Source organism: Oryctolagus cuniculus, chromosome 10 (assembly GCF_964237555.1).
Source record: "Oryctolagus cuniculus chromosome 10, mOryCun1.1, whole genome shotgun sequence".
NCBI lineage: Eukaryota > Metazoa > Chordata > Mammalia > Lagomorpha > Leporidae > Oryctolagus > Oryctolagus cuniculus.
This window is the reverse complement of record NC_091441.1, coordinates 108,398,292-108,416,652: the sequence shown is the minus strand read 5'-3', so window position 1 is coordinate 108,416,652 and position 18,361 is coordinate 108,398,292. Positions and strand designations below refer to the sequence as shown.

General features: G+C 60.5%; 1 protein-coding gene across 1 annotated transcript in view; it reads right to left on the bottom strand.

The window, feature by feature from the left end:
• The window catches only part of WNT7A (Wnt family member 7A), a 48,369-nt gene that overhangs the window by 17,502 nt on the left and 12,506 nt on the right, over positions 1-18,361 (bottom strand). Inside the window, exon 3 of the mRNA XM_051852676.2 lies at positions 13,947-14,218. Coding sequence (XP_051708636.1) covers positions 13,947-14,218 — 272 coding nt within the window. The remainder of the gene's footprint in view (positions 1-13,946; positions 14,219-18,361) is intronic.

The following is an 18,361-nucleotide window of genomic DNA, read 5'->3' as shown; positions in this document are numbered from 1 at the left end:
TCCATTACATATTAAAGTCACAATATTTTGGCTGTCTTGGATCGAATGAAACATGAGCTTATATCGAATGTCTCTTTACCTTTTTGATGTGGCTCCCACAACGTGTAAACGTGTAATTTTGCTCACGTGGCTCCTGTCTTGTTTCTATGGAGCAGTCCCAGGACCAGTGTCTTGGTTTTCTGTTGCTCTAGCCAAAAACCACAGCCACAGCGACTTAGCAAGGATGGAGGTGAATCTAGCTCATGGTTCTGGAAGTCGGGGAGTCAGTCCCAGGGCACAAGGCCAACCCCAGCTGCAGCCTCTGGCTGCATCCACACCTGGCAAGGGGCGGTCCATGGGCTGGGGTCTTGCCTCCCCTCCTTATAAAGCCACTAACGCAGTCCATGGTGGGACTGCCTCACCCTCAGGGTCTCATGTAACCCTCATCACTTCCCAGAGGTCCCAGCTCCTGCTGCCATCAACATCTGAACTTGGGGATGAGGTTCCTGACACATGAACTTAGGGAAGATGTGTTCCGACCACAGCAAGCCGCAGCAGGGGCCGTTATCTGGGCTGCGAATGTGGACTCTCAGGGCTTGCCCCTGACCTGCACGCGGAGTGGGAAGCTGCGTGTCCACGCTCTGCACAGCGTGTCCACACTGGCTTGAGCAGCCTGCTGCATGCTGGGCTGGAGGGCTGATGGGCGGCCCCGGCTTCAGGCAGGAGCAGGAGTGCAGGGCCCCGAGCCCAGCCCGTGTAGGCAGGAAGGCTCAGGACTCAGTGTCTCTACCCCTTTGGCGCACTCTTGCTGTGCGTGTCCTTTCTGCCCAGTGCTTTCACCCGGAAGCACACGTGGGTTTGCAGGAGAAGAGGGCTGGCCAGGAGGTGCCTGGGCACCTGCAACGTTCTAAAGGCTGGGAAGTCATCTTCAACAATTGAGAAACACATCTTCGAGCTTGTAACAACCCCCAAATTAGCCGATTCCCCCTCCTTTTTCTCTCTGTAAACTTGGCCAACAAGCGCCAGCTGGCACTAAATATAGAACTGGTGAGCAAGTAAATCACTCAGAGGGGTGCAGGGTGCCCAGGGCCTGTTTCACGCTTCAGCTGTAAACCATTGAGAGCTGGGCGCTGTAATGAAAATGCTGACGGCCTCCCAGCTGGGCTCCCGTCCAGGGGGTTCCGGGAGGGGGTGCCCTCGCAGGGGCACAGCACCCCAGGCTCAGTGTTCCGTGCTGCCTTCCAGGGCACAGCCCAACCGGAACCCTTCCCAGAGCCCAGTGGTGCTGGGCCTGGGTTCCCCTGCAGCCCTCACTTTGGGCCCCCGTCTCCTCCCTCTTGCTCCCTGCTCGCTGGGTGAGAGCCACCTCCAGCCCCTTTGCCTCTGGGCACTTGAACTTGCCGTTCCCTCTGACTCAAACGGAACTCCCCAGCGGCCTCGCTTCCCAGTCAGACCTCACCTTCTCAGAGTGGCCTATCCTGCTCCCTCCAAAAAAAAAAAAAAAAAGAAAAAATGCCGCCGCCTTCCTATGACCCGTGCCCTCTCTGCCTCCTTTCTTTTTCGTCGCACCATGTATCACCCTCTGACAATGGACGCTCTCTCTCTATTCGATTATTTGTTTGTCATCTGCGTCCCCCTGGAATGTCGGCTCCATAAAGGCAAGGACCATGTCTAATCCTAGAGCCCGAAACAGTACCGGATGCATAAATAGGTGCTTAATAAATATTTGTTGAACAAATGAATACATGGATTTCCAACCCTTTCTTTCAGCTGGTCTGGTGATCTCACTGGGAAAATGTCCAACTTTCCAGCAATGAGCTCAGCTTTTCACCTTCCATTCAACTACTCATCCTTCCAAATGACTCTCCACCCATCCACCCATCCACCCATCCACCATCCAGCATCCAGCCATCCACCCTCCCAGCATCCAAACATCCAACGTCCAAACACCCAGCCAGCCATCCACCCATCCACCATCCAACACCCAACCCCCATCCACCCTCCCAACATCTAAACACCCAGCCAGCCATCCACCATCCACCATCCAACACCCATCCACCCTCCCAACATCTAAACACCCAGCCAGCCAGCCACCATCCACCATCCAACACCCATCCACCCTCCCAACATCTAAACACCCAGCCAGCCAGCCATGTAACCATTCACCCAGCCACCCTTCCAAATACTATCTATCCACTTCCCTAAATTGCTGTCTCTACCTCCCTCCCTTCCTCCCTCCCTCCATCCAACCAATACTCAGATGGTTAGGCCTCACATTATGGGGTCCTGCGGTTCTCTAAACTTTCTTCTATCAAATCCACTTCATCTTGTCCTGTTCCCACACAATAAGTCACCCCTCTCCCTCTGCTCTTCAATGCGAACCCCTCAAAGTGGAAATCACGTCTTAATTGATCTCTGATTGCAAGGCTAGAACAGCTGACACATAGTTGGTGTCAGCGAATGTTTGCTAAATGAATCTCTGTCTCTTCTCTTATTTGCCTGCTCAGCACTTCCTACTAGAGTATGTAGGACCAGTTTTCAGTCATTGGTGGATTCTAAAATCTTGCACCGACACCCACACAGAAATACTCTAGAGATAGTTGATGACTGAGTGAATTCATGCGCCAAAGAGAGCAAGCACAGCCACAGTACAGCCCCTGGATCCACAGCCTGGCTCTTCATGACTGTGTGACCTGGAGGGAGTCACTGAACCTCTCTGTGCTATTTACCTGTGTAAAAGGAAGTAAGGATAGCACTCGCCTCGCTGGGTCTTGCGAGGGTTTATAAATGAACGCGTACATTAAGTGCGTAGACTGGTGCCCCGAGTAACACAAGAGCCGCAGCGGTGTTCTAAGGAAAATATCTGTTTACTGTTGCCCCATTGGCACACAGATGGGAGGCGCCGGCTGGAGGTAGGAAGCTGGGGAGGGAGCCTCTGCCCGGGCCTGTGCTGCTCCCGCAGAGGCTCCTGCAGCGGCACTGTAACTGCCCAGCCACACGGAGACTCCGCGGCAAACCCCCAGCCTTTTGTCAGGTGGCTGAACGCGCTGTGGAGACCGAGGACAGAGGAAGGAGCAGGAGGTGCTAAGGCAGAGCAGGGCAGCTTCAGGCGGGGTGGACAGGAAAGGCCTCCTGCCAAGGTGATGCTTGGAGGAGGTGAATGTGGCGGGGCAGGGGAGGGAGGGAGGGAGCGCAGAGCACTGCAGGCAGCAAGCAGGCAGAGCCTGCGTTAGGGACGGCCTCCGTGTGCTGCGTGCTCCGGGTGAGCGTGGTGTCGGTGGAACAGAATGTGCGAAGGGGAGCCAGCAGGAGGTAAGCTGAGAGAGACACAGGCACGCAGGTCTCGCGGTGAAGAATTTTGGTCTCTGCTCCGAGGAAGGGGAGCACTCTTGGGCTGAGAGCAGAGGGTGGCAGCATTTAACCAGTGTTTGCACAGACTGGAGGCAGCCAGCTCAGGAGGCTGTGGGTGGCAGGGAAGGACAGGGAAGGGATGTGGCCGGCCTGGGCTGACGACCGGCTACAAGGGTGTAGGTTCTGTAAAGGTGCTGGCCTGTACACCTGTGAGAGCCAGAAGGATCCTCAGAAGAACACTAGGATTGCACTTTGCTTGTGGCTTGTAAGCTCCATGCACTACGGCCACTACTCCCGCTGTGCTCACCCCACAGCCCCTGCTGTCCTGTGCACTTAAGCCCAGGGCAGGGTGTCAGAGCATCAGTTCTCCTGGCGTGTGCCCAGCTCAGAGGAGTGCAGATTCTCTGCGCCCTTCCCCGATGAGGCGCCTAAGCTCAGAGGGGCACCTGCCCAGGGTCGCACAGTCAGGGGTTTTGAGCCACACATGTGTCTCGCCCGTTCCCCAGTGTGGTCACAGAGGCCCAACACATGCTGGGGAGCACGGGGTGCCAGGCAGGAGCCCGCGCTCCCTTAAGAGCGGCACGGGGTGGCAGGCAGGGAGTGGCCGAGTGCTACCACATCCCTGCGCACTGCTGCCTGGGGCTCTGCCACCATCCTCCGGGGGCCTCTGGGGTCAGGCAGCTCCAGGGGCCTCTGGGGTCAGGACAGCCCCAGAGCTGCCCAGGAACCCGGGCTGCTGCTTGAGCCCCTGCCTGCATCTCAGCTGCCCATCTGTGACGTGACATTGACAAGGACCACCCTCCCCTTCCCCGGATGCTGGATGAATTAAATGGGTTAACCCATGGCGAGCGAGCAGAGCCCAGCCCCTAGAGTACAGCAGCACTCGTAGCTGAGCCATTCCGATGGGGTGCATCTCAGGTGCACCCTGACGGTTTCCAGATGCCCCTTTCTCAAGCAAGGAGCCCTTCTGGGGCATAATCCCCTGCAATTGGCTTCAAAATACACGCACGTGTTCCAGGTCACAGAAAGGGATGGCTGTGGCTCCTGTGCCAGGTCCTCCAATCACCAGGCTGCCCCCTTCCCCTTCTTCCCCCCAGGACCACTGCTGCCCCTGCCCTGGCTGCCTCCGGCACCCTCCCCTGAGCCAGACAGATTTGATAACACCCAGGACTCCTGGTCCCTCGCAAGGACAAAGGCGCTAATTGTCTGCAGTGGGCGCCTTCTGACTGGGTCTGACTGCGGTGTAACTGAGCCCTGACTCTAGCTCACCTGGGAGCTACACCGCCCCTCCCCACCCCAGGTCACTTTCAAATGAGCCCCTGGCTGACGATGGCAGCCACACTGGGAATTCCCCCCAGATGGCCAGCACTGGAGACCCCCAGGCTGGCTGGTGATGGGGTGGGAGAGATCTTCCTGGGTCCCCTTGAATTAACACCAGCACTGACTCTCTGCCCACCACCGCAAGTCCAGCACTGCCCCAAGGCGGCCACTAGCCACACGTGGCTACCAAGCCCTGGAAGCGACAGCTGAGGACCGGGACTTTCTTTCTTTCTTTTTTTTTTTAAGATTTATTTATGGGGTCTGGCATTGTGGTGTAGTAGGTGAAGCCACCACTTGCAATGCCAGCATTCCCATATGGGTGCTGGTTCAAGTCCCGGCTACTCCATTTCCAATCCAGCTCCCTGATAAAGTGTCTGGGAAAACAGTAGAAGATGGCCCAAATGCTTGGGCCCCGGCACCCATGTGGGAGACCCACAAGAAACTCCTGGCTCCTGGCTTTGGTCTGTCCCAACCCAGGTCATTGCGGCCATTTGGGGAGTGAATCAGCCGATGGAAGATCTCTCTCTGTGTTTCACCCCCCCCCACCCCTATAACTCTGCCTTTCAAACAAAATGTTTTTTTTTTTAAATAAAAATTTATTTCTTTATTAGAGTTACAAAGTGGGAGGAGAGACAGAGAGAGGAATCTTCCATCCAGGGCTGGGCTAGACTGAAGCCAGGAGCCAGGAGCTTAATCCAGGTCTCCCACATGGGTGCAGGGGCCCAAACATTTGGAATGTTTTCTGCTCCTTTTCCCAGGCCATTAGTAGGGAGCTCAATGGGAAGTGGAGCAGCTGGGACGTGAACTGGTTCCAGTCTGGGATGCCAGCATCTAGGTGGCGGTTTAACCCGCTGAGCCACAGTGCTGGCCCCAGGACCTGGACTTCTGATCTGGTGTGCTTGTGATTCCTTTAATTATAAATAGCATGGGTGGCTCGTGGGGGCCCTGCTGGACCACGCAGACACCTGCACTTTGCATTCCTTCCATGATTTTGGCCTCACAGTCCTCCATGGAGCTATTACGGGTTCTGTTTTCAGATGGAGCCACTGTGGCCCAGAGAGGCAACGAAGCACACCCAAGGCTGCTCAGCCAGGAAGCAGCAAAGCCAGGAGCAGACATCTCCTACACTGCGACAGGGCTGGGCTCCGGACATGCCAGGTGACCGCCTAGGACAGGGGCTCTGCAGGGCGAGTGGACGCATGTCTCTGCCTCCCTCCTTCAGGCTGAACAAGCAGCGCCCTCACAGGAGGTGCCCAGGTCTCCAGCCCAAATGCGGCCCTCCTGGACACGTCCCATCGGGCGTCTCCTCATCCAGGCTCACTCCGAATGCACTCACCTGCTGGGGGAGGCAGTGTGCAGAAGCCTCCTCCTCACACTGCCCAGCTCCCCTCCGACTCGAAGGGTCCCCTCCCAAGCAGAAGCTCATGGCCCAAGGCCTGACCCAGGGCCACCAGTGCCCCATGACCCACAGTCCCCGACAGGGGGGTCACTGTCTCCAAACTCCCAATCCAGACGACCCCAGATTCTTGGATAGCACCCTAGAATCACAGGATGCCAAGGACCAGGGAGGGGAGGATCACAGCTTGGGAGCCCGGGCATTCGGAAATGCGCAGCCAGAGAGCCTGCGTGCAGACTGCTGGGCAGTGCTGGCCAGCTGTGCGGCCCGGGAAACTTCGCTTCTCTGTGCCTCCCTTCCTCACTGGTGACGTGGACAGAACAGAGCCAGCTAAGCTCACAGGACAGCTGTGGGACAGAATCAGCGCCCGCCTGTCAGGGCAGCTGTCAGAAAGAAGGGGCTTGATGTTCTCCCAGCGTAGGAGACCGAGGGACCTTACCCCGCCTCCTGGGCACAAGCTCTTTCTCACCCAGGCTGGAACCACCTCCAGCCCGGCGCCCCGCCCTGCCTGCTACCCACCCAGCCCCCCCCAGCCCCTCCAGGGCGCTGGGGGACAGTGACGCTGCTCCACTCCCAGGTTGAGCCCCCTAGGCCCTCTCAGGCCAGGTGTCCGGCCACTTCCGCTGGGCCTGCCCCAGGCGGCCCATGCCCCTGCCAGCTTGGGAATGGGGGTTTCTTAGCTGGGGACCTGGCCCCTCAGATGTTTCCCTTTTCTGTGGGAGGCACTGCGCCTGCCCTGCCCCCATGGCCTCCCTCCCTGGGCACTGCCCGCCATGATCACCATGGCACCACTGACGGGACCTGGCTAGGCTCTGCTCTGCTTGTGTCATTAGAGAAAACTGGAAAAACCTCAGGCCCCCGCTGTCCTCTGCTGCAGCCTGTGCCGGTCACTCTGGGCTTCCCCCATGCTCCGGCTCCAGCACACCCCGCCCCCTCCTGGCCCTCACTGCAGCCCTCATCCCACCTTGAACAACTGCAGGGAGCAGAGGAGTTCGCAGCCAGAACGCTGGTCCTGGGTATGAATCCTGCTTCTCCACTCCCTGTGGTGTACGGCCTGGGCAAGGGCCCCCTGGATCTGAGCTTTGGCCCCCACTGATGAGATGGGCCCACAACAGGGGAACCATACAATTCTTTTTACTTTTTTTTTTTTTTTTTTTTTTTTTTTTTGACAGGCAGAGTGGACAGTGAGAGAGAGACAGAGAGAAAGGTCTTCCTTTTGCCGCTGGTTCACCCTCCAATGGCTGCCACAGCCGGCGTGCTGCGGCCGGCACACCGCGCTGATCCGATGGCAGGAGCCAGGTACTTATCCTGGTCTCCCATGGGGTGCAGGGCCCAAGTACTCGGGCCATCCTCCACTGCACTCCCTGGCCACAGCAGAGAGCTGGCCTGGAAGAGGAGCAACAGGGACAGAATCCGGCGCCCCGACCGGGACTAGATCCCGGTGTGCTGGCGCCACAAGGCGGAGGATTAGCCTAGTGAGCCGCGGCGCAGGCTGGGAACCATACAATTCTAAAACAATCCCACAGTTCCCCTTGGCACTGCCAGAGTCAGGGCATAAAGAGGCCAGAAAATGACTCCTGGCCGAACGCTCACACAGTGGCTCATGGAACCTCTAAGACACTGCAGGACACAAGCCAGGCACAGAGGCTAAGCCCGTACGACCCCATGTTCACACTTCCAGGCGTCCATCCTAAAGAATGCAACTTTATGCTGGCAAGAGACGCTCTGTGGGAATGTTCACGCGGCCCAAGTTGTATCAGCCCCCGGATGCAAACTACCCCGGACGCCATCCTGCTCAGGCTGAGTGGTTAAGCCGACGTGGGTGCATCTCCACCAGGCGTGCGTTCAGGAATGAGAGAGAAGGAACCACTGACAGATGCAGCGATCTGAGCGAGAAGTGAATCCCTGAGACTGCGAGTTGTCTGATTGCATTCAGAAAACATCGTTGAGTTCAGACTGTGGTGTGACAGAGGAAGAAGCAGGGTGTTGCACAGACACTGGGGAGACAAGTCGGGGACGGCCTCTCTGAGAAGGTGACATCTGAGAGGAGACCTGAAGGAACTCATCGCACAAAGGTGTGACGGGAGAGTGACAACTGGAGGAAATGTGGCAGGTGCAAAGGCCCCGACTGCTATAAGCAAAGCCAACCCCAGGAGTGTGGCCGCACGGCGGTGAGCAGGCCAGGGTAGCTGGGGACAAGATGGATGTCCAGTGGTCCTGTGAACCCTGTGTCCTTCCCGCTGTGCAGGGCCAACCTGGAAGACCCACGCACATACACCCAGGGAAGAAATGAGACCCTGGAGTGATGCGATTTGCCCAAGGCCACTGTTTGCTCCAAGTTCTCCAGGTCACAGCCTTCTGCAAAGGCGGGAACTGTAGCTGTCAGAGGTGGCTCCTCCCAGCCTGGCCAGGCAGTGCCTGGCTCCTGGGGCCCTTGGCGTGCCAACACGGACCACTCCATTGGGGCAAATATGCAAGTGGCCCTTGGGACAGCCGAGGGGGCATAGCTGAGCATGTCTTATCTGGGCCCCGCCCCAGCTGCCAGGGGCTGGGTCCCTAGCGTCCCCTGACTCACTGCAGTCAGAGCAGGAGGGGGAATCCAGCTCCCAGGAGCCACCCGACCCGACAGGGCAGGGCAGGAAGGGACAAGACCCACCGGCCCCTGTGAGCAAGAGGCTGCGCAGGGACTGGGAGGTGACTTTGCACCGGGGGAATTCCATCCCCCTGAGCTCACCTCCCTGGGAGCAAGCAAGTGCGCATTCCAGCAGGGGCCGCCCGTCCCAGCTGAGCCCCCCGGCCCTAGGGCTGCCTCTCCCGGGCTCCCCACTCCCGGGAAGGGGTTGCTGAGGGCCCCACCCTGCCTGAGGCCCCCAGAGCTCCCTGTGGTGCAGGTACCGCTCGGGTACAGCCAGGCTCGCCCCTGGCAGCCAGGTGCAGCGTCTTCACCGCGGCCATGCCCGGGCAGGAGGTCCCGAGCATGGAACCTGCAGAGGCTGACTCGAGGTGCCGCCTGGGCTTCTGGGCACCGTCCCCCACGGCGGGGGGTGGGGGGGGAGGGGTTTCACAGAGGCTCAAGCATGCCTCTGGAAGGGCTGGGTTCCCTCCTCTTCCTCCCGCCTCCCTGACTCTCTCTCCTGTGTTCCTATTTTCAGCATCCATAGGGCACTCTCTGGGGGCGGGGGGGTGGGCAGTATGAGACCACCTCCCACTGGTGGCTGCCAGGAAGTTACTGCAGTGAGAAGCCACGGGCGTTTCCCCGGTTGGCCCAAGGATCACTCGCTGCCCTGGAAACCAGTCTCCGCGTCCCCGTTCCTGACTCCAGCTCAGGCGGCGCCCACCCACCCACACCAAACACAGCCCCCAATATGCTCCCTAAACAGCCCTCCCTCCCCAGCCTGAGGCCCCTACTGGGGTTAGGCACCCACAGCAGCCACAGCCCCTGCATTCCGCTCTCCGCTCTGTCCCAGCGAGAGCCCCCCCACCCCAAGTCTCGCCTAGATACCTTGACCTGGCCCTCAAGACCTAGTGTTTGCCGCCAGCCCCCTATGCAGCCCCACCCCGCCACACTGAGCTTCCCCACGCGGCGCTCCTCGAGGACTTCACGCCTTCCCCATGCCTGCTTCCCCCTGGCCTGCCCTCTTCCTTCCCAGCCCAGCATCCGCCTGGAGGACTCCTGCTGATCCTGCAAAGCCCTTCGGAGTGAGCCCTTCTCCCCACTCCTCTGCGCTCTCGCTGGCTTCCTCCTGCGGCGAGTAGCCGCCAACATAATTTCCGCTCCTCTTATCTGACTCTCGCTAGGCTGAGCATCCCGAGGGCGAGGACTGTGCCCAGTTCGCTTGCCCGCTGCCTACTGCAGGCTGGGAAGAAATGACTCAGCGCCACAAAGGAGCTGCCACCCAGAGATTGCAAATCAACGCTTCTGACGCCACTCTCCATCCTCCAATGCTAGCCCCGTCCGCCAGGATGTGACCCTCACATTCCACCACCCCCAACCTGAGCGGCCTGCGGTTGCGATCCAAGAGTATTATGATCCCCAAATGCCGATAAGAGAGACTACAATTCTAGAATCTCCGCTCCCCCACCCCTCAAAGGCTGTGAGCAGCCCCCGCTGCCGTCTCCTAGCCTGAGCGCTCTGTGATTCACATCTGGACCACACAGCCCCAGGGCACACGAGGAAGAGGACGAGGCCCACCTGGTGGTGCCCCTCCCTCTGTAGCCCCGTGGCCCATACCCACCTGCCAGGGCCTGACTCTTCCGGGCTCAGACCCCCCCGGAGACTTGCTGGGGGGAGGGCCGGAGGCCCCCAGCAGCCAGGGGCCAGACCCCGCTGGGCTGCGGAAGGCCCTGGTGTGCCCCCTCCCCGGCCCCCACACCCCTTCCTCCCACACCAGCTGCCAGGCAGCGCCAGAGCCTGCAGTCAGGTCGAGTCTTGTCTCCTGGCAGAGGAGCAGGCGGCGGGCACTGCACGCATCTGTGCTCTCTCCAAGCCACACGCACAGCCGGGCTGGCGCTGGCCCTTTTGCTGCGGTCGGTCCCCGGGCAGGGAGGCGCGACTCCCAATAAACGCACATCCCAGGGTCCTGGGGACCCAGCTGTCCAACTTGTAGATGGAGTAACTGAGACCCCAGGAGGAGTCCTGCCCAGGGGGATCCACATCCGGGCTGTTGGGGTGCCCTGCGGCAGGGAGTGAGGGTCTGAGCACCTGGGGCAGGCTCTGGCTGCGCTGTGTGGCCCCTGCCTAGGTGCTGGGGGCCAGCCAGCACCCTCTCCAGGCCTTCACTTCCTGCATGACACAAAGGGGTGGGACTGACAGGCAGTCAGGCTTTCCTTGTGTGCATGGAGGAGCCCCCAGTTCCACCTCCCGGTGAGGGAGGCAGTGGCTGGCTGAGCTCTGTCACCGGGGAGCCGCCCTCAGGGGTCTCCCTGCAAGAACGTAGCTGGGCTCTCCACTGGTTCCAGAGCTGGGGGAGCTGGGCCTGCCCAGAACCTTCGGGTGTCAGGTCATCTGCACTCTGCCCAGACCCCGCACCTGGACTAGCCCAAGGCTCCCCTGAGTCTCCCGGGGGTCTGTCTGTCTGCCCCTGCCCCTGCCCCAGAACCGTCCTTCAGTGGCTCGCTGCCCTGCAGGCTTATTTGCAGAGGCCTCATGGAGGCTGTGTGTGAGAGGCCTGGCTCTCTGTCTGCATCGAGCTTGCAGCCTGGGCAGGGCGAGGCCCCTGGGCAAAGTGACAGCTGGGAAAAGTGTAGGAAGGGAGTGAAAAGGAAGCTTCCCCGAGGCCGTAACCTGGACACCAAGGAAAAGGCGGCCATAGGAAAATCAACCAGTTCCCCTGGCCGGTACCTTGCAGGCCACCCTGGCTGTGGCTACTCCTTCAGCGACCCACAGACGAGCAGCCTAGGCTGCTGAACTGGCCCCAGGCCCCACCTCGGGACCTTTGACCCCTTCCCTCATCCCGAGACTTGGTGGTCTTCACTTGTTCTCTGCTTGGCCAAATCTCACTCATCTCTGGGGGCCTGCCTCCTCCAGGAAGTCCACTAAGGTTGGTCTTATGAACGCAGACAGTGCCCAGGGTCTACCTTGCCCCGGGACTGGTGACGGCCCCTCCAAACAGTGGCCCAAGCCGCAAGGCTGGTGGGGCTGGGCGGTTTGTAAAACTCTCTCCCACCTGAATCTACTACTACCTAGCTACACAGCCCCCAGGAGGAGACAGGCTAAGAAGGGGCAGCCACTGCCATGCCTCGGGGCTGCCTCCAGCGGGTGAGGATTCAGGGCAGGAAGGAGCCTGAGATGGGTTACCTGTGACCTGGCGGCGCCTGACAGAGCAGGGAGAAGGTGCGGCTGGGAGCACTGCAGGTATGCGCCCCCTGGACAGGAGCCCCGGCTGCGACTGGACAGGCAGGGCCTCGTGACTTCACTGGGACAGCATCCCCGGGCAGGCCAGGTGAACAGCTCCCTAGGGTGACTCACCAGGGCCCCCTGGGAAGCTTGACACACCGGAAGTGGGAGGGAAGGAGAGAGGGAGGGAGAGGCGGCCCCCGGCCCCTCCCACTGGCCCTGTACAACGGGCCTTGTTTCCCTGCAGGGTGTGCAGGTGCCCTGGAAACCAGGCCCCATACGCAGCCGCACGACAGATGCACAGGAGCGCAGCCTGGAACCTCACTGTCCCGCGCTGAGCACCTTCCTGCCCAGTCTCCTCCTCCTCTCCCCTCCGTCCTGAGCTCACAGGAAGAAGGGACACAGCTGGGTCTGGACCCAGGCAGCCCCACGGCCCAGCCCCACTCAGGTCACCACGCCACACCTGCGTGCATAGCAGATGAAGCTGCAAACGCCACTGCGGCGGGCAGTGCACATTCTGGCCTTGCTGCTGATGGGCAGTGGGACGCTCCTCAGTCTGTGACTTAGCCGCTCTGTGCCCCCAGTCACTTCACCCGTAAAGCAGGCATAATGACACTGCATCAGGGGACGCTTGAAGAGGAAGTGGGTGAACACGCCCTGGCGAGAAGCCTGCCTGGTCCCCAGAGCCACTCCCACCACTTTGTCACCCAGACCCCAAGCCCAGATGGGCAGCTGTGGCCCAGACTTGGCCAGCAGGTGTGTCTGTTTCAGCCCCTATGGGTGGGTCTCTCTCCTCTCCTCTCCTCTCCTCTCCTCTCCTCTCCTCTCCTCTCCTCTCCTCTCCTCTCCTCTCCCTCTCCCTCTCCTCTCCCTCTCCTCTCCCTCTCCTCTCCCTCTCCTCTCCCTCTCCTCTCCCTCTCCTCTCCCTCTCCTCTCTTTCTTTACTGTTTTTGTAAGACTTATTCATGACTCCCAGTTTTTAAGAGGCAACAATTAGAAACGAGCTGATTGCCCCTAAAACACCTGGTAGGAAATCCTACGCAGCCACACCTGGGTGGAGCCCAATGCGAGGAGGCACCGAGGACCCGGCCTGCGCCCCGGATTCGGCACAGGCCACACACGGTCTCCCCTGAGGTTGCCGCTGCCCAGACTCTGTGGGTGCCCCTGTTGTGGCCCTGGTGCTAGCTGTCCACATCCCATCACCAAAGCACCCAGCCTGGCTCCCACACACTTCTCTCCAGTGTCCCAGCCAGACGCCAGAACCTTCCCTCCTGACACCTGCCAGCCTCGTCCCACCCCCATCCTGCCGCCAGGGGCTGGGGGTTGGGTGTCCTGAGCCCACTCCCAACCTCAGCCTTGGCTCAGAACACGGCCCACACCAAGCAGCACTGACCTGGGGGCTCCAAGATGTCTGGCCAAGCTGCCTCCACTTGACTACTTCCTGGGATGGGGAGCTCGCTGCTTTATTGAATCAGTTCCTCAGTGGTGGCAGGACCTGCCTCCCCATGACACTCACCCACTCTGTGGGTCCTTGTCCTGTCCCCAGGCTTGCTGACCCCTCTGTTCCTCCCACTAGGGACCACCAGCTCTTCGTGGGACGGGGCCTCCAGCTGCACTTTCCACCCACGGCGCTTCCACTAGGCTCCTAGGACGTCCCTGACTAACGTGGACACAGAATCCAGGAGGAGCTGAAGAGGGAACATTCACCTTCTTTACCTGAGGCTTCAGACCTCGGCTAATGTGACCAAGGACAGGTTAGCCACAGGAGCGACTGCCACGGAACTCACTCAACACCTCCCCCCTCGGAGTGTGGCCCTGTGGATCTCGTGGACCCACGGACCAGAGTCCACGTCTGCCCTTCTGCCTCGCTGAGTTCCAGCCAAACTGTGTCAAGGGGGATTCAGTCATGCAACCTCTCCACGAATGGGCACGCTTCCTGCCCCACACAAATACTGAGCAGCAGAAAGAGGCCAGGGACCGAGCCCTGGGCTCACCACCACCCCCCGGCACCAGCTGTGCATGGCGCGGCCGTCAGAGCCACCACGTCCCTCCCTGGCTGCCTACCTTGCGGCCCGCCTCGTTATTGTGCAAGTTCATGAGCGTCCGGGCATTCTGCTTGATCTCCCGGGCATCCACAAAGACCTTGGCGAAGCCGATGCCGTAGCGGATGTCGGCGGAGCAGCCACCCCACTTCCAGCCCTCGTCCCGGTGGTACTGGCCTTGCTTCTCCTTGTCGCAGCCGCAGTCGCTCAGGTTGCCCTGGGTACAGGCCGCTGTGATGGCGTGGGCCACGCCGGCAGCGATGATGGCGTACGTGAAGGCAGCCTCCCGGCTCCCTGTGGGAGGAGAGAAGAGGGCAGAGATTGTGGTCAGCTCCCTGGGCCCCTCGGGAGAAGGCAGGGCCTGGCCAAGGCGGGAGGCTGAGCCTGGAGCAGTGAGCCCCAAAGTCCACTGTGAGGTCTGCGCTCCTAACATCCCAAACTGCTCCCCTGCAGGGTGATGCCAAGGCCTGAGCACCCCCCTTATGCAGCCACCCACCCAGGCCCCACTCCTTGGGGGAGTCGGCAGGGCAGGGGGTCCCTCTTGCCCCTCCTGCCCGCCCCCCACTGCCAAGCACACTGGACACGTGCTCAACACTCTCAATGTCACAAAGCAGCGTTCCTCAGACACCTGCGGGTGCACCTGCTCTGGGGCCAGAGGCCTGAGCTTACATGCCACGCACAGCAGGGCCTGGGTCTGTGACTTTCAGCTAGTGACTACGCTGCCTGGGCCTCAGTGCCCTCGGCTGTACCATGGGGACATCAGTGCTTCCTCGCAGCAGCGGCGGCGGCAACACCAATAGCATGTCTGGGTCAAGCTTTGGGCCCCACGCTTGGCTCCTGGCACCTGCCTGACACAGTAGGTCTCATGCGGTCCTATAGGCTGTGGTGCGGTGACAGGACCATGCTCGGGCCAGATGTGACGGTGGCGCCATCCTCCCGCCTCTGAGTCCTCCATCTCCCCACCTGCAGAGTGGGACCGGAGCAGGGTCTACAGAATGAAGACTGACCCCGGCCATCTGCAAGAAGCCCCACGTGCACTACAAGCCCCACATGGGCAGTCGGTGAGGAAGCGCTCGCAGCCGGAGTGTGGGGTTGGCTTCCTGGAGGAAGAGGCCCTGAGCCCAGAGCAGGTGGAGGGGGTAGAGATGCCCAGGCCACATGGGGCCAGGAGCAAGTGTGTGGGGTGTCTGGGATGGAAGTGGCCTCACCAGTGGGTGACAAAGTCGATGAAGTGACCTCCACAATGCTTCGAGCCCCAGGTCGCACCAACCTACACTCACACAGGTGCTTTTCCCACCCACCTCCTCGGGTACCGTGTGCCCCCTCACCAGGCTGCTGAGTCACGGACAGCCCGTGCCCTCTCCCAGTATCACTGCTGTCCCCACCACAGGACAGAGCTGTGCTGGACCTTCCATGCCAGCCCACCCCCATGTCCCTATGAACCCGGAGCTCAGCCACCTGGGTTCCAGTCCCAGCCCCAGCATTCACTGCCCGTGACTTGAGTGAGCTCCTTGTCCCACCAGAGCCTCGGGATGCGAAGTGGAGACCATGCAGTGCCTGCCTGACAGCAGCTGGGAGCGGACAAAGGAGAGGGGCAGGCGAACTGCCGAGCCCAACACCTGGCTCAGCAAGCACCTCCAAACAGAGCACTTGTGGGGGACACGGCCCCCGCCCTCTCCCTGCTACTGCACCTCAGCCTTTATGACTTGCAGGAGGGCGTTATCGGGGCACTGCCTGGGTCCCCAACTCTCCACATGGATTGCTTCCTTGGACTAGAGAACACCTGGGGGTGGCATGCACTCCACAGAGGGCCTGGCCCTGAGCAGCAGGGACAGGGTAGCCCCCAGGGCTCAGCTTCTGCTCCCGTGATAGCACCCAGCAGTGCTTTGCTTACATGAAGTGAGCAGGGCCTGGGATGCTGGCGAGGCCCCGTGTTGAGGACGGAGATGACTCCGTCCCACAGTGTCCCACTGTGCACTGCTGCCTGAGTCCCTGTGCCACGGGGGCTGACAACAGCCCCCACCTGATGAACAGTGGGAAGCACTCGGCATGAGAATGTGGCCCCAGCTAGTGCTATGAGCAACAGCTGTGACAATTCCTAACACAGGGACCGCGGGGAGAGGCATGGGATAGCCAGGCCCACCCTGAGGGGCAGCACTGCTACGTTACTGCCCTGGCCTCTGGACGCCCCGTGCAGATGAGAGCCAGGGGTTAGAGGACTCCACGGTACAGTGAGCAGTGCCCCGGCCCCTGTGGGCCAGACACTGGACCTCCCTGAGCCGCTACTTCCTCTGTGAACAGCACCCAGCCTGCAGGGAGAAGCAGACATGGTGGGGCACAGAGCAGGTGCGTCAACAAGCAGGAGTGGGTGTGACAGTGACAATTGCGGGTGCTGCTGTAAGCTGCCAAGGGCAACCTCCCTCACTCTAGCTCTTTTCGCTGCGGCCGTTTCTGGCTGATTTGCTGTCTCCCACCGCCAGATCACCCTCCGGAGGGCAAGCATATTGTCCTGCTCCGTATTGTGTTCTCGGAGCCCTGCACTCAACAGATGCAACCACATTTCCCAGAGACACCTGGCGACGGCACGTGGTTGGGCGATTCTGTCCTGGTGCGAACATCGCGGTGGGCACTCATGCCCACCACCGGACGTGCCCGCCCCCCGAGAGACGTAGTACAGGTGGGACGCAGGTGCTGCCATGCCCGTCACCGGGTGCTCTCGTGTGCAGGTAGTCCTTTAGTAACTCAAGCAGAGATTGCATGGTCCACACGCAAGCCAGTGCCAGAGCCCGGTCCCCATCCAGCGTACTGCACACGTGGACGTGTCGACGCGCTGGGCCTCAGTGTCATCTCCAGGCAATGGAGTTGCTCAGCCCCATGACAATGCTCTGGGACCCCTGTCATCCCCATGGCCGTCAACGGTGCTACCAGAGGGAGGCGGGGAAGCTCAAAGCCATGGCCGCCACCTGCACTCTTTCCTGCGCACTCGCTGTTGGCCCAGAGAGCACAGCTGCCCGTTCCTGGGGACGCAGCCCTGCATCTGCCCCTCTTTCTTCGGAAGACAAACAGAGACTCAGCCAGACTCTGACCAGGCAGGTGCCAGCGTTGACATCCATTGGGGACCCTCCCCCACACACGCAGCCAGACTGCCCCCAGTCTCCCACATGTGGCTGGGAAGGAGCCACTGGGCCGGGCCCAGCTGTCACTGACTCTGGCCCCTCCCTTCTCTGGGTGGCGTCATTCTGCCCTACAGGACATGCCTCTATCCAAGCCCACCCCTCCCCCACCTGGACCAAGCCACGCAACAGATACTTCACCCAACAGATACTTCGTATACCTACTATGCACCAGGCACTTTACTGGGGGCTGGGGCAACCGAGGTGGGGAGAGTGCAGCCCTGCCTTGCCTCGCGGCGGTGAGGACTCCGAAGAATGACAAACAGGGCTGCGGTGGGAGCCCCACTGGGGCGCCCAGCCCGGGGACTGGTGAGCAAAGAGGCCACGGCTCCCTGTGGGCAGGGGGCTCCAGCATGAGCCGCAGCCCCCAGCAACAGCCCTGATGGGGTGTGGCTGATGGCAGGAGCAAGTAAACCGGGGGGGGGGGGGAAGCAGTGAGGCTATAGCAGTGGACAGCCGTGGTCCTTGCCAGCCCCAACCCTCCTGCCCTGTGCAGAGAACCTGAGTCCAGGAGCTCACAGAGGGCAGGAGAGTCACCAGTGATGCTGAGACTGAAGGCTGAGAACCGGGTCTCCCCAGGTGGGGTCCCTGTCCGCACCTCCACCCCACCATCCTTGACGCTCCGTCCACCCGCGTCACTCTGCCAAGATTCCTTCTGGAAACCCAGGAAGCCTCCGTCTCGGGACACCTGGGTGATTCCAGCCCAGAATCCGGAGAAGCTGAAGCTTGGCACTGCTTCTCCTCCATGTCTTATTTGGCTGGACGGCCCTGAGCAGGGCTCTGCTTCCCCCAAGTCTCAGCCTTCCCGTCTGTGAAATGGGAGCCTTTGGCAGGCCACTGCCAAGGCGCCGTGAAGATTAAACGAGGCTCCCATATAAAGAGCCCCCAGCAGGTGCTGGATGGGGGAGGGGAAGGGTTGTCCCTGAGATGGGGGGCCCTTGCTGACACCCACCATGCATTCCAGCCCCGCACAATTCCGGCGGGCACAGAGGAAATCAACTGATGTCCAAGCCTGCCCAAAAGATTCCATTGCACCGCCCTGTGCAGCCTCTGTAAGTGGTTTGCACCGGAATATTATCAGGGTGTGTTTACGGTATCTTACTGGAAACCACAAAGTGCATTGTATTTTTTTTTCTCTTCTGCTATTTAAAGCCAATGGGTCAAAAAGGGAGCAATCTGCAGTGACACAGGCTGAAATAGATGATGGTGTGGAAAAGATACGGATGGAAAAAGGTTGTTCCTGCCAGCCAGCCCCGTGGCATGG